The sequence below is a fragment of the Protopterus annectens genome, chromosome 1.part0, assembly GCF_019279795.1.
Source record: "Protopterus annectens isolate FY-2018-M chromosome 1.part0, PAN1.0, whole genome shotgun sequence".
In the NCBI taxonomy this organism is placed as follows: domain Eukaryota; kingdom Metazoa; phylum Chordata; order Ceratodontiformes; family Protopteridae; genus Protopterus; species Protopterus annectens.
In genome coordinates, this window is record NC_056725.1 from 1546877574 (window position 1) to 1546894035 (window position 16462).

Here is a 16462-nt window from a genome sequence, read left to right on the forward strand (position 1 = left end):
CTGGGATGGCAATATTTCCCTATATCACAAGTACTATAATGCATTTCTTGATACGGAGCTTTAAGCCATGTGCTTGGCACCAAACATTTGTCTTTAATAGACCTTCCTGAAGAGTGTTCTCATCTAGGGAGATTCAATGACTGCTCCCAGTTTGCAATCTTCTGCAAACCTTGCTAGCCAGAGACCTTTGACATTGGTTTTGACATTCAAGAACTGGATGCCAAAAAGGAATTGGCCTAGCACAGAACCCTGGGGGACTCTACTGGTGACCAGTCTGTTTGTGGAGGTGGACTCACTGATTCTAATCTCCTGAGTCCTATCACTGAATCAGGTAGACAGCTATGTATCTCAGAAACTACCCTGTCTCTGGAACAGGCTCTCCATTCATGTGAATCAGAGTTTCTCCATAACCCAATTCAAGTGTAACTTAGACAATTGGATGAGAAACAGGAAATTCATCCTGGTTTGGCACACTCTAATGGACTCAGGCAGCCTCCCAGCCCCTCTGCTTGTAAATGTTTCATCTCTCAAGCCCAAGCTTGTACTTATCAGTAGTACCAGAACTTGTCAGGATGTCCATCAGATTCAGGTAAGTATGACCTTCCTTTGACAAACCCAAACTGTGATGGATCCCCTGTCTGATGGTCTCTTATGTCCTTGTTGATAATTTTCAAGATAAATGTTTCCATGGCTTTGCAAATAAGACAAATCAGACTAATGGGACTCTAGTTCCCAGGATCTGTTGAAGTCCTCCCTTATAAAGGGGGATGACTGTCACAGTCATCCATTCACACAGTCATAAATCCTGCTTTAAGATATTGTTAAATAATGATTCCAGGGGTCCTTATAAGTTGCATTTTAGACTATTCAGGGGGCAATCTAGAATGTTATCAGGGCCCATTGAGGCAATGTTCTTGTCTTTAGTGAGTACAGCCAGTACATGATCCCTAGTTGTAGTTGGAGTGGTTATGTTTGAGGGTATTATTAGTGCAATGGTTGGGAGTGAGAGGGGGCTAAAGTTGGGACTTAATTTGTCCTGTAACAAGTTTGCTATATCACTAGGCTTGGTGAAGGTGGCACTACCAATCACAGTTCAGCACATTGCTGTGTGCTGCCCTTGAGGTTTCTGACATAGCTGTAGAAGGTCTTATGGTTATCTTTCACCTAGGAGGATATCTTAACTTCAAAGCTGGCTTTCCTTGATCTTATTAGCCCTCTTAGTTGCCTATTTATTCTAATTTGAGAGTTCTTATCTTTATGGGAATTACCCTTCCGGTTTTTGACATTTTTTTTCCTTTTGTTGCATGCCATATTTAATTTGGGATGCCACCAGTGCTGTTTGCTTCTGGGACTAGTTTTGGGCTTACATCTGGTAGGTACAGCAGTCTCTGTGCAACCATTGACATGATTGTACAAAGTTTCTAAGAACAATTTAGCATTGGCTGGTGTGTTCTTAGTGTTTGGAGGGGCATTGAACTTTGACAAACCATCTCTTAATAACAGATAATTGGACTTGAAATAGTTCCCAACTGTTACTGGTTTTAGTGGGATTATGGAGCTGATTCTGATGGAGACAGCTTTATTGCCAGTCCTTACCAGGGAGATTGAGGCACTGGGGAGGGGTGCACAGCATTCTCTCATATTTCTGAGCTCAAAGTGTAGTATGTTGGAGCCTCTAGTGGGTGTATTCACTCTTTGGTCAAGGTTGTTTGAATTTATGAAGTCTAAGGATCTCTGTGCCTCTAGTTTGAAGGCCATATAGGATTCCCAATCTATAGATGATAATTAAGGTCTCCCATGAGTTGGGTGTTAGGGTTGATGGTAAATGTCTCCAGTAGGTCCAAATATGCATTGTCAGCTTCTTGGGACATGGAGGGTGGACTTTAACTGGCTAGGATATGGTACAGGAATTTGTCTATGGTGATCTGCACATGGAGAATCTCCAGCATGTCATCCTGTTTGACCACCCAAGAGGTATGCTTGTTATTGATGTATATTGAGAAACCTCCACCCCTAGCCATTGCCTGTGCAGCTACAGGTCTAAAAGTGTGGAAGGCACCGAAACCTTGCACTGCTATGGTACTCTCTGCTGCTTTAAACTATATCTTGGTAATTGCACAGATGTCTATATTTTTGAGTGTGAGCATAGCTCTCAACCTCTTAGCACAAACAATAAGGCAAAGCCAAAAATAATGGGGGGGCAAAGCCCCAAAAATAGAGACAATTTTAAATATTGCTCTTCTAAACTTAGAAAGTTGCTAGACTCTCTCTCTCTCTTTCGGCTTTTCCCGGTTAGGACTCGCCACAGCAGATCACCTTGTCACTCATGATTGGCAGTGGAGTGTTTACGGTGTTGAGTTGCCAGCCCAGCACCCAACTTTCCACGGAAGGTACACACATGCACGCACTCATGCCTAAGGCCAATTTTAGTGTGTCCAATCCACTTGCAGTATGTCTTTGGGGATGTGGGAGAGTTGCTAGAATAAAAAGTCTTATGTTACCATGCATTTTCTGAATGTTATAAAGTCTGAAACTCAAATGTCTGTCATTATTTTGTGAAATCATTCCTCATTGATTTGCCACAAAAATCCAGAAAAACACAAATTTTATGAGGAGCAAACCAAAAATATGAAGCAAAAATCTGGGCACTCTGCAAAAATCTGGACAGTTCAGAAATATGAGTTTGAGGGAGGCTTGGAGAGAGTGTAGTTTTTTTTGCAGGCATGTTTTAGAAACCGAAAATATGTATAGAAATGAAACCGGAAGAAATAAATATAAATAATTAAGATCAGCAGGATCAAGAGTATATGTGTTATACATATCTTCAGATTATGTGACAGCTAAAGCATATGCAGCCTGTTATTCCATAATGCAGCAGGCTATAGCTCTGTGTTGTCATCATTATCATCACCTTACACACCTGTACCTCATCTCCAACATGGGGCACCATAAAGCATGACACCAAAGAGACTACCAATGGGCTTAGCTTCCACCAGTGAGATAATGGCACACTATATTGCTCAATGTATAGCATCCAGATGAACAAGCCATGAAAACTTCATAGAACACCATGTGAAACACTGTAAAGAACTCCCTTGGATACACTTCACTAAACATCCCAAGAATCACCCCAAAAGTTCAGCAGGGGACAACCTATGGAACACCCTATGGCACACAGCATACCACACTCAGTAAAACATCAAAGACTGAAATGATACTAATTTCATGAACTTTAATTGTACCCCAAATTAGGACTGGGGTCCATTCTCATTATGGTATTAGAAAAATAAAAAACTTGGAGAAATTAAAAAGAGTGAAACACTCTGTGCATGCCCTTATGCCAGGGGTAAAGCATGCACTGTCCTACCCTCTTTGTGTGTCCTCAGCCCTTCATTGTGTCAGTATTCACTGGCATTCTGTGGTGTGCTTCTTGTCACTTCTACAAGTGATGATGGCTGGCACATGTATACCCTTTTCTGGCTTGTTATGTTATATGGCAGTGCGTGATACACAGTGTGTACAGCTCATGCACTGCACCATATAATCTACATATGTTTCATCAGGAAGACTATCATTCAGCATGCATTAAACTATTCTGTGTGAATTTGCCACCTGGATGTTATAAGCATGATACATAAGACCATATGTAGTAGTTACTCAATGTTTACTTGATGCTAAATGACTGATTGGTTAAATGTCCAATGTTACTGAACTGTCCAGATTGGTGTGGAAAACACTTATTAGTACTAAATGATTTGGTGGTCAGCTAGTTAATGTTATGGAGGTGTCCAATCTGTTATGAAGAATTCCATAGATAGCCATTTATTAGCAGAGGTCCTTACACTGTCTGAGTTAAATGACACATTCAAATGAACCAGTTCTGCTGTGGATTCTAAACTTTTTTTGCTGCTTTTGTTTTTTTTTTCTTGGTACGTTTTGCCCCATGTCTTCTCCAAATTGGACCTTACCAATTTGTCCCCTCAAACTGGGGATTTCCCCACTATAGTGCATGGCCAACAGCTATCCAGAGTAACCACCATACAGGCAATTATGGGGATTACTGTGCTCTTGTCAACATTCCAGTAATAAAAGAGTTCTGTATTGTCTAACCCTCAGATCCCAAAGCGCTGAGATAAACTACCTGCATCACTGTAGAGGCCCAAAATATCTTCTGCCTGTGACTGCATACTCCATATTCTTGATAATGAAGTCTTCCATCAGGTAGTGGTTTAATAAGCCAAAACCCTGCCCCTAGGAAGTGCATTCTGACATCCCTCTTCCGCCTCCAAGGTTCTATAGCTATGTCCATTCTGCTGTGCCACGTCCTCCTGCAGGATACGTATGTTCACCTTTCAGTGCCAACTCCAACAAGTGCATGAGGCACTAAATAGCTCAGGTCACCTGGGAAGTAGTCAGGCCTTTATCCTTGTACACCACTGAAGTTGCCTGTCTATGCTTATATTTCCCTGTATACAATGCCGTTCGACATATGATTATTTTCATTGAGCGGTTTCTATTTACAATGTTAGTAAATAGCATTTCCTTTCTTTAGTCACCTATTTACCTGCCTTATCATAACTTTTAAATTTCCTGCACATAGACACACACACACACACACACACACACACACACACACACACACACACACACACACACACACACACACACGCATACACATGCACACGCACACACAAACATACACGCACACACGCACACACAGACACACATACACACACACACACACACACACACACACACACACACACACACACACACACACACACACACACACACATGCATACGCACACACACGCACACACGCACACGCATACACATGCACACACACACACACACACACACACACACACACACACACAAACACACACGCACACAAGCATACACACACACATGCGCACACACAAATAAATAGCTTTGCAAGTTGTCTTTGAATCACCAACATTTTGCTCATTTCCTTCAACTGCACAAATATAGTTTGTAAGAAATGTACATTGCTTCTGAATCCTGTCCTGCTACTTTATTGTAATTGTTAAACTGTTCCATTCATCTGCTACACAAATATGTCTGTGCCCAGCCATCTCCATTTAAAATAATAATAACAGTAATAAACTTGTGCAGTGACAGATGACACTGATTTTCTGCTCCACCAAAAAGAAATCCATGAAGTCTTTTTACTAATGCATCTGCTATCCCTCTCCAAACCTCTCTTACGTGACATTCAAATGTAACTTCTCATAAACTCGAGTCCCCAGTCCAATTAAAATTATAAAAAGGGCCAATAAAGAACCGCACAAGTAAATAAATATATAAATGAATAAGTAAATAAATGCCTAAAGCTGTCCATTTATTTACCGTGCCATTCATGCTATACATTTCAACATTACATGTACATTTGTTTCTTTCAAAAGTAGTAAAAATCACAACTTTTTAATGACAGAAAAATTTACCAAAAAAAGAAAATAATCTTTTGCATAAATCATATATGTGGGACCCAGTGTATGTCTTGTCATTGCATTTGTAATGTCATGCATTCAACTTGTGGCTTTCCAACTTGTGAAATAAAGATGATACTGAAGAAAGGAGCTTGTGTAAAAAAAATGTGAAAAATGCAGGAGTTAAAATGAACTTTATTATATAGCTAACTTTCTCTGATTTATCATGGCTATTCCCTTTTCAAGTATATCAGATGCATATGGTCAGACTCCACTGAATGAATGTTAATATTCATTGTGTTCTCACCACTCCTACAATTTAGCAAGTATTTATGCAAATCACATAAAGAAAACATGTATTCACATAGAATTAGGCTAAACATATTTCTTCAGGTCCATCTGATTTAAGATTATTATATCTCAAAACAAAACCTATTTCAGTTGTTAACAATTCCTGTTCTTTTGTCTTTTTTGTTGTTTATATTTTCTGCAGTATAATCAACTACTTCAAAATCTTTAAATTACTGAAATGCAATAGTATTTTTAATATCTTTTCTTTCTACTACATTCAAATGTTTCCTAATCCCAACCTACACTTTTCTACTGTTCTGTTCACTATAGCTGTAGGTCACATGGGTACAGCATACTATGGCTATTTATTTCATTTTACATTTGTTTACCAGGAAAGTCCAACTGGACATAGGTCCTTTTCCAGTGGAGGATATAACATGCTATAACATGTAAGACATTGTTTCCATACAAACTTTGTACTGTGTGGCAAAAATAAGGTTACTACCTTTGCACAAACATATATATATATATATATATATATATATATATATATACATATATATATATATATACATATATATATACATATATATATATATATATATATATATATATATATATATATATATATATATATATAAACACAACCATCTCTCTCTATCTCTCTCTCTCTCTCCATATATATATATATACATATATATATATATATATATATATATGTGTGTGTGTGTGTGTGTCTGTTTTTTTTTTTTTTTTTTTTTTTTTTTTTTATGGTTTGTTTTTACAATCAAACACACTTTTAATGAGGCAAAATCCTATCCTGCACATGAGCATTTGAACTGTGTTAAAAGATTTTATTGAGGCAGCCATATGCCTGTACTTTTGTTACTAGCAAAGTATAATCATGCCATATTTGATCAAAGGGAATCAGAAAGCAAAATGCACTGATCCGTTCTCAGGATTTTCTTAATGGGGATGGTATGAGTGGTATAGGCAATGAGAAAAGCAGCAGTCTGTTGCAGTTATATCCTCCACTCTTATTTATGTTCTTTTTTCAGTGGTGGTGCAGCGGTAGCGTTGTTGCCTCACAGCAAGAGGTTCTCCCGTTTGATTCTTGGCTTGGGTTGGAAGTGCCTTCTGTGTGGAGTCTGCATGTCCTCCCCGTGGTCGAGTGGGTGTTCGAAAGACATGCGTTGAATGGGCGTGCCTTCGTTGAAGGTTGGGCGTCGGGCTGGCAACTCGACACCAAAAACAACTGCCAATCATTAGCGGACTGGGGTTCTGCTGTGGCAACCCCTAACTGAGTAAAGCCGAAAGACAAACAACAACAACAACTAATAACACCAGTTCTGTTTACACTAGTAACTGTTTTAAAATGGTATGGGCAACAGTGGAACACAACTTCTATTAAGGAATGCATTAGTGTAGTCAGCTGCCTGTTTCTTTTTTCAAAATCCACATCTTGTGAGCAAAAATATTTACCACATTAGAATTAGAATTTTACACATGGTTCCTAGGTTCTTAAGTTAGTACTAGGTAGAAATTTTGAACAACCATATATAACCTATCATGCTCCCTAGGAAGAATTGATTATATGTTTACATCCTTTCTTGAGAAATGACATGCTTCTAATATTGGGGTAGGTTTATATCCTTTGTTTCTTGAGAAATGACATGCTTCTAATCTTGGGGTCAATTTATGTAAATCCGTTATCAAAGTCTTAACTTTTAGGAGGCTAAGGTCTTACTAAGGTGTTATACTGTTTAGCGTGCAGGAGGCATTTGTTCCATAGGTAGATAAGCTTTTGTGTTGTGGATATCCTAAAAAAGACCTATTTACATTGCAATGACACGTGACAGTTTGGAGTAAATATTTATAACATTAACACTGTTTCCAAAGACCAGGAGGCCTAGTGTAACAGGATATTTTGTAGCCCAAAGGGCAAGACAGTGATCTCCATATAGGAGCCTGTATGGGACAGTTAAAACTGAAAGATGTTTTCTTCTATCCAGAATGCGAGATGAGCCGTTTCTTTGACTCCTTTGGTTAGGAAATCTTGACTTTTTTCAAGCTGGGATATATGTTTTGTAAGATACATAATAACTGGAGCAGGATGTTTAACAAGCAGTGTTGTAAGGGAGGAATATAGTGAGGTTAAAACCTCTTTGGATCTTGAGGATATACCTTGGATAATTAACAAAGCAACGAAAAATATGCCCTTATAAATTCTCTAAATCTTTTGGGTTTCTAATACCATGATAGGATTGGACCCCATTCTTAAGTCAAAGAAAAATTAAAGTTCATGAAATTACTATTGTTTCAATCTTTGATGGCAGCCAAAAGTGCTTTTCGCAACCCAACACCTGCAATGTGCCCATTAAGGACTCATTCTTCAGTTCGTATGGAGTCACATGTATTGTTAAAATATCTAAATACGATTGTAGATTCTTTCTTAGAAGACCTGTTGCTTTGACTTCTATTGGAACTGTCTGCGTATCTTTATTGCCATTGCTCTTGTTTCTACCTGCAAATCTTAATATTTTATGACTTTGTGCCTCTCTTTATGCAAAACACGGTAGTCACTGGCTGTAGTGATTTCAGTGATCAATGCTACTTTTGTCTTCTTTTCCTGGACCACTATATCTGGTTTTCTCCCATCTATCTTTTGAACTGTTGGTAATAGGTGATCCCATGTGACATAGACCATCATTTTCTATGATGCTTTGTGGTTCATGTTTCCAGTGTTTTTCAGCCACTTCAGTACCATAATCTTTGTGCAGTCCCCAGTGCAACAGTCTTGCCACATTATTGTGCCATTCTGTATACAATTCTTCTGCCATTAATATGTCACAACCAGCAACAAGGTTTGCGACTGTTTCCACTTCTGTTTTACAAAACCTACATTTGTATGTTTCTCCAACATGTTCAATGGACTTTGTAAACCAATGTGTATGTATCCCAGTATCTTGGGCTGCCAATATTAACCTTTCATCTTTTGGTTTGAATTCACCTCTCTTTAACCAATCCTGCATTTAATCCTGATCAACATGAGGTTCTTCTAGAATTTTTCTATACTTGCAACTATATTTATGCATTTTCCACATTTCTTGCCTTCTCATCTGATCCTTCACCTTATATTCTTTCTTTTGTTTTTTTGGCACATTCAGTTGCTGCCTGATTTTTATTTACTTCTGGTTTGATTTCCATTCCTTCTTAGCTTGAATTGTGTTCCAAGATGTCTATGCTGTTTTAAGGATTAATTTAAGTCTTCTAAAATATTCCTAAGTTGTATTTGCATTTGTTCATGTTTTATTGTTGATCCTTCATCAGTTCCCAAATATTTATTCACTCTTTCTTGCTTAAGTTCTTTTATATCGCATTCTTGTCCCAAACTGATGTTTTCTTGGTGTTGCAGTTTTCCTACTTTAAAGGTTGCTTTTGCACATTTATCAAGACCAAATGACACTCTTATATCATCTGCAAAAGTCCTGACTATTTGCAGTTGTGCTTTGAGTTCCTCACCTGATGAGCTATACAGTTTTAAATCATTGACAAAGAGAAGGTGAGAGGTCTTTACACTTTGTTGTTTTCTAGGAGCCAAATTATAGCCGTGGCCTAATCTGTTAAGTAGACAGCTTAATGGGCCAAGGGCAAAACAGAACAGCAGCAGTGACAGGGAGAAAAACAATGCTCCTACTTAAGACTGAACCTGCACGTTATCCTAAAAATTATAGACCAATAACTGGCCTTCCAACGACATAGAAACTATATACCGACAGAGTTTATAGTCATTTAGAAGTAAACTCAATCATGGCAATGGAACAAAGGGGCAATAAAAGACAGTCATATGGAACAAAGGATCATCTGTTGCTAAATAAAGTCAGAATGGAGAACAGTAAAAAGGGGAAGAATCTACGTATGGCATGGATTGACTACAAAAAAGCATTTGATAGTATCACACATTCATGGATAAAAGAGTGCTTAAAAATGTATAAGATACACCCTACACTGATCAGTTACATTACAGTGACCACGAAACAATGGCAGACCATTTTGCAATTAAGCCGTGATAAAGGACAAATCATCATTCCAGGGATAAAAATTCAAAGGACGATATTTATCTCTGTAACTTCTAAGTTTTTCTGCCTGTGCTGATATTTTTAGTTTATTATTTGCAATAGTGCATGATAGATCCTGATTCATTATAATATTGCACATTGTTTTTGTCCTGTCTATCTTTCTGTGTATTTTTTGATCTGTTCCCTCTTCTATACTCCTCTAACAGTGACAGTTCTTGTCTTAACTGCTTTATAGTTTTCTCTATTTGATACTTCCATGATAGTATTCGATTTCTCCCCTTCCTTTCCCTCACTACCCTGTGTTCTTGTGGTAGAAGTTTATCTGTTATTAATTTAGCTACACAGTAATATATCCTGTTTACTTCTGTTATATTGCATGGATCTCTATGGACATCCTAATTACTGTGTTCATTTGTTTTATCAAACTTCTGACTTTTTGGGTTTTACTGACCTTCTTCAGTCTATTTTTTTTCATTGATTTTAATATGTCTATCTGTCTCTATTAAATCAAGCAACTCTTCTCTTAGCTCACTTTGTCTTAAACTGAGGGCACATTTTTGTTCTCCATTTTCTGTGGGCATTTTGTAAAAAGTTCTATAGCATCTTCCTGTGGCACATTCTCTTTAATTTCATCTGTGTCATCCATTTCTCTGTCATATGAGGACTCACTGAACTATCACTCCTCAGCATTGCTCCATAGTTGGCACAGTTTCCTGTTCCTTCCCTTGCTGTCCAGCTTCAAGTGAACGTTTATACTGGTTTGCTGTAGAAGGCTCCATGATATCTTCATATGGTAACTGACCTGTTGTTTATCATTGCACTGGTTTCTCCTTAATTTGAATGTCTGTTGCTCTATCCTGCCGTGGTGCTTTCTGAGTTAGATTTTCTATACCGAATCCTTCACTTCACAGGTACTCCATAACCTTACTTTCTATTTCTTTAACTTCTCCATTACTAATCTTCTTTTCCACTGTTCCTTTTTGTCTTATTTTTTGTATTTCAAAGTTTTCCATGTCCAGATTCCTTTGCCTGCATTTCTCTTCAAATATCTTTGGTGCTGCTCTTTTTGCATTGATTAGTTTTGCTTTCTCCTTTGCATAAATATTACACCATACTAAATCTCTTCTTCTTTCCCATATCCATATTTTTTCTTCAGATGTCTCCTGATCTTCCTGTTTCTCCTTACTTTGGGGAATCATTCCATCATGTTATGATGTAACCTGTGTTAGACCTTCTACACCAAATCCTTCACTTCATAGTCATTCCATAACCTCAACTTCTGTTTTTTAACTTCTACTTTACTGATCTTGTCTTCTACATACCTTTCCCTTTATTTTTCGTTGAATATCTTTGGGGCTGCCTTTTTTGTATTGATTAATTTAGCTTTTGACTTTGCATAAATATTGCACCATATTGAATCTCTTTTTCTTTCTCATGTCCATATTTCTTTTTTATACTTCTCAAAAATCTCTAGATTTTGTTGTTTATATTTTCACACTTCTTCAGATGCTTCTTTTTCCAAACAGATCAAGGTTTCTTGGTGTATATGATGCTTTTCATAAATCTATTGCATTAATGAACACAAATGTTTATTTGAGACTTCTGATAGTTTTTCTTGTGGAAACATTTTTCTTTCCTCTAATTTATCTCTTACTCTTTTTTTGTATATCTTGTATCTGGAAATTCTGGGCATAATAGTCTTTATGGCTATTCTTTGTCTTATCAGTTTCTGTAATTTTTGTGGACTGCTACTTCCTTCTACAATGGGGGGGGGATCCTGCCCTCACTGTAAATGACACGTGATGATCAAAGAGCAGTTCATTGTCAATGGAAGTACTCAGATCTCTAACAAATGTATCAGCCTTAAGCAGGATTCTTCTTGTGTGATAAATAGTGGGAAAGTCTTAGTTCCCAAGTGTGACTACACTACATTTGTTTACATTGTCTAAAGCAGTGGTCAGAACATCAACTCTGTCTAATCTTTCTTGATACATATGAGTCTGTATATGAATCAGTAATGAAACCCAGGTTGCACTGATCTGCAGACTTGTCAACCACAGACCTTTGACATCTGTCTTCACATCAGACAAGTAGATGTCAAACAGAAGGGGCCTAGTACACATCTCTGAAGGACTTCACTGGTGACAAAGTGGGTACAATGTATTGGCTTCAAGGAGTTTGCATTTTTTGTGCTTGACATGGTAATTAGGTCTGACACAGGGGGAGATTTAGAAGTGGTGGTTGAATTTAAAGAAATTATTTGGCAATTGAGGTTGAATGCCATGGTCCCCCCAGCCTTAATAACAGTGTTTTGATCACAAGTGTTTTGAAAATGAAAGCCAACACTTTATAAGAATGTATTTTATATTATGTATTGATTTTTAATGGTTATTATATTATATTATATTAGAATATTTATAGTCAAGTTGTTCTGAGTGAGGTCAGTGTGTTTTCATAAACATTTTATCACACGATTATTCATATGTATGATTTATTTTGTTGTAAGAATGTTTATGAATTTATTAATAATTTTGGTAATATTAACTTACTGTTAAGTCACATTTATCATACTGATTATGTTTTTTGAATTTGTAAAATTTGGTTCTAATGTTTTATATGGCAATTTAGGTGCTTCATTAATTATTGATGTAGAAATTGTGATGATTGGTTCATTGGTATATTTAAACTGAGGTGCCAGCAGATTAATTAAGTCTAATGAAGTCCTGTTTATGTGGACAAAAGCACTACATTTTATTTGTTTGATCAATAAAGCAGAGTGGATTCACTTTACTGGATGTTTTTTTGTGTTTACTCTAAGAAATCACAGCTGCCCTTTCTGAAATATTTTCTGAAGAAATGACAGTTTAGAAAATCTGGAGTCAAAACATAAAACAATTCTGACTTTGTTAAGACTGTAGTCATTAAATTAAAGGTGCATTATTTCTGTAATTTTAAAATTATTCAAATTTTATCATGCCCTTCTTATCCAAGTTGCTGGAAAAAACTTGATAAAACTGGCATAGATTATTCAAAGATGTTCTGTGGAGCAAATGTATTGGAAATGTCTGTGCTAGCTTATATAAAGGAGGAAGTGGCCTACATTTGTAAATTACCAATTATCACAAGTTAGATATGTATTATGAAAAAGATTAGTACATTATAAGGAAAGAGCCAAATACTGATAACAGCTGATGTTAAAACTACATTAAAACAGGTTTATAACTTTGGCCTTTTGCATCAAATCTGCTACGTAGTCATCCTAAAGTCACCACCCCTATACCAAATAGGTTATTTCCCCTATGCAGTTTCTTCCTGAAAGGTGATTTTGCAACTATTGCATGAAATCAACTTTCTGAAAATAATTTCATTCAAAGTAATTAACAAATATTTATACTTTTCTTTGGACCCCCTAGAGATGACTAAAATTGTTTTCACTGAAGATCAGTTCACAGAGTCCTCTGAAATGAGTCCTTTGGCCATTAAAAGTTATCTTTGTGGAAGAATATGACATTGTCCCACCTACCGAAATGTAACTATTTCTGAATTTGTGGCATTTATGTGTAGATTATATTTTAATGAGCTATCTTCGGTGGCCAAAATATTCACTGAGGAGGATTTAGAGAATCTTTCCTATACCAAATTCACTTTGGCTATTTGTGTTCCAATTTACTTAATTTCAGGACATTGCAACATTGGTGCACTGGATATCTGCTAGGATCTGGAACTAGAATGTTGACATTGATGAAATAAATTGCTTACTTCTATTAATGAATAATACAACACAAACAGTTGCTTTAATAACTTAGGTAAAATAATTAAGAAATTAAAGCAAACATTTTCCATTTTAGTATATATTGGGCAAAGGCAGATGAGAAACTATTGGTTTTAGACTTGGAATGTTAATACTGGGAGAGTGGCATTCCTTGTACTGTTTATATGTAGCTGTCTAGATTGATGAGTGATGTAGCAAGTGGCAGGATCAGGGGATAAACATATGTACAAACAGAAACTGCAGATACATGTCTCTCTTCAGCTATACATGTTATCTAATATACATTGTAGTTAACATACATTCCATTGCAGTGTCATTGCAGGTTCTGACTGGATATAATACATAGTACTTTTCATTCCATATCAACAAGTGATATATGTCTAAGATGCTGTCAGTGTGTGCTGACATCAGGAAAGTACAGGTGCATGCACATAAACTGGTATATTATTATTATTTGTATTGTTTTATTACAATTAAAAAGTTCTGACTGTTCCATAATCTGAATACAGCAGACAATAGACACAGTGGTAGCACCAGATAAGAGTAATTATTCACAGTGTGCCTTTATTTATGTTTTGTTTTTAAAAGTCTATTTTAAAACAATAATAAGGTGTTAACTGAATACATGGCTTCACAACTGGTTGAAGCATTGTTTGATGTCTACAGTGTTTACCCCTGTTCTTATTATCAGACAAAAGCTGTGAAGAGTGATATATAAGTATGAATGCACTTTCTTACCCAAATGATAAGACGGTGGTTGAATTGAAGAAATCACCTAAACTTGAGGAGGTGAATAACTGCTGAATCTGTAAAAGTAATTTAAATTATTATACTAGGTTAAATCAGTGCCTTTTTACTTTTAAGTGTCATCATAAAATGTATGATATCAAAAACAGTACAACTGCAGCAAAATAGATTCCTTACTGTAACATCAGATCACCAGGAGGATGGGTTTCAGCAGAAGTACACATAGGATACATGTGCCAGGAACTCAGGTCCTACAAAACTGCTCCAGTTAATAGGATGTCCCAGATGCCTTCTATCACTGAAACAAGCCCACCTTGTTATACTGCATTTTAACAAGGATATTGCCTCTATACCCTTCTTAACTCTTGAGACCATTGGGAATAATTGGAACTATGGATGAGTTTGTACTATTGTTAGAGAGGACATCAGGAAGGTTTTAAAAACTCCCTGGTAGGTAAGGTAAGACTTGCACCTGGAAAATGTTTCCAACATGTAAAAGCAGTGAAAGAAAAGAGTTTGGATTATCAAAGACTATTTGGTCTCATAGGCATCTCTGTGTTGAGGAGAAAAAATATAAGGCATGAGATTTGGATGCACAAGAGCATGAGAGGCAATTGTGAATTGTGTACTGTTTCAGATGTGGAAAAAGTGTGAACAGGGAGAATAACTTGAGAGGTGGAAAGAAGACAGAGTGTAAATTCAACTTAGGTATGATGAAGCACCACTACATAGTGATAGAGAGTGCTGCATCTATCGTGCTGTACTACTGTGGCATATGATTCAGCTGAGGGAGTTAAGAGGTGGTGGGACAAGTTACAGAAAAGGACTGGGAGTTATATGTAGAGACTATCTATGACTAGACTTGAAAGACTGCACAGCCTCTACCCAGCAGCTTATTTATGTGCCTACATCAAACAGAAGCAAGTGCCTGCCAAAGCTGAATATTGACTTGCATTGTATCTGGACTATACCATTAGTAGTTAAAGATGGGGGCTCAATAAAAAAATGAAGAATTATGAGGCAGCAGACAAACAGAAATGAAGACAATAATCCTTCAGTCATTCTTTCTCCGGTAATCTAATTTATCCAGTTCAGGATGGTGAGACTGTCAGACCCTATTCTTGCATTCAGTGGGTGCACTGATGTGAACCTAAGAAGTGCAAGTGCTATGTAACACAAAGCCTGAGGGTGGCGGCCAGCAGTCTTTGCTGTCTTCATCCAGTCTGTCTCTGTGTGGTATTAATTATGCAACTCTTTAAAACTAGACAATGGACTTCATATTTCACATTAAAACATTGTTGTTAATTTATTAACACATTATTACCAGAATCATTTTTGCCTTCTGGATGAAGATTATTGCTCTACTTTCAATGTGCACTATGGATAAAACATTGTTGTTTTGTGATTCATTTGCTTCAGTCCAGGAACACTGCCTTGCTGTTTCAAATTATTTTCACAAACTTTATTAGCTGACTTAAATTATATGAAAGGTTGCAATACTGCTTATGCATTAACACAATGCTGCTGGGTAGAGTTGTTATTTTATGAGAAATAATTACGATATTGTTTTGCTGTGTAATACTCATCTGATCAATAACACAAGATCTTGACATGAAGCAATTAGTTATATGCATTTGCAGAAAAGCACATTAGATAGTGTATCTGGAAAAGAATGGCCAAATAAATGCAACATAAAATCTCTCCCTGTTTTACATGATTATAGATATCACCTTGGAGAGTGTTTGCATTCATGGATGTAGAAGCAGGACAGCAAAGCAATGTTATTTTTTATTTTACTTTTGTAATCTTTAAGAAGAGGTTGTATGCCTGTAGAGCATCACTTTTCAAGACACATAATCAAATCCACTACTAATTCTTCATGAAGGAGGTTCATACATGTAAAATTTATTTATTTATTTATTTATTTTACATTTGTTGACCGGGCTAGTCCAACTGGATCATTGTCCATTTTCAGTGGAGGCCCGGGGAGAAAAGCTCCACAGATTAAAGCATGTTTATAGAAATACATGTAAAAAAAAAAAAACACTTGTGATATAGGCAAAGAGCAATAATACAAGGAAATTAGTTCAGGTCAGGTGATGCTATTCTAATAACAAATAGAT

General features: G+C 36.7%; 1 protein-coding gene across 3 annotated transcripts in view; it reads right to left on the reverse strand.

The window, feature by feature from the left end:
- The window catches only part of TMPRSS6 (transmembrane serine protease 6), a 1200807-nt gene that overhangs the window by 807109 nt on the left and 377236 nt on the right, over positions 1–16462 (reverse strand). For all 3 annotated transcript variants that reach the window (XM_044068021.1, XM_044068020.1, XM_044068019.1), the window contains one exon: positions 14331–14398. In XM_044068021.1, coding sequence (XP_043923956.1) covers positions 14331–14398 — 68 coding nt within the window. The remainder of the gene's footprint in view (positions 1–14330; positions 14399–16462) is intronic.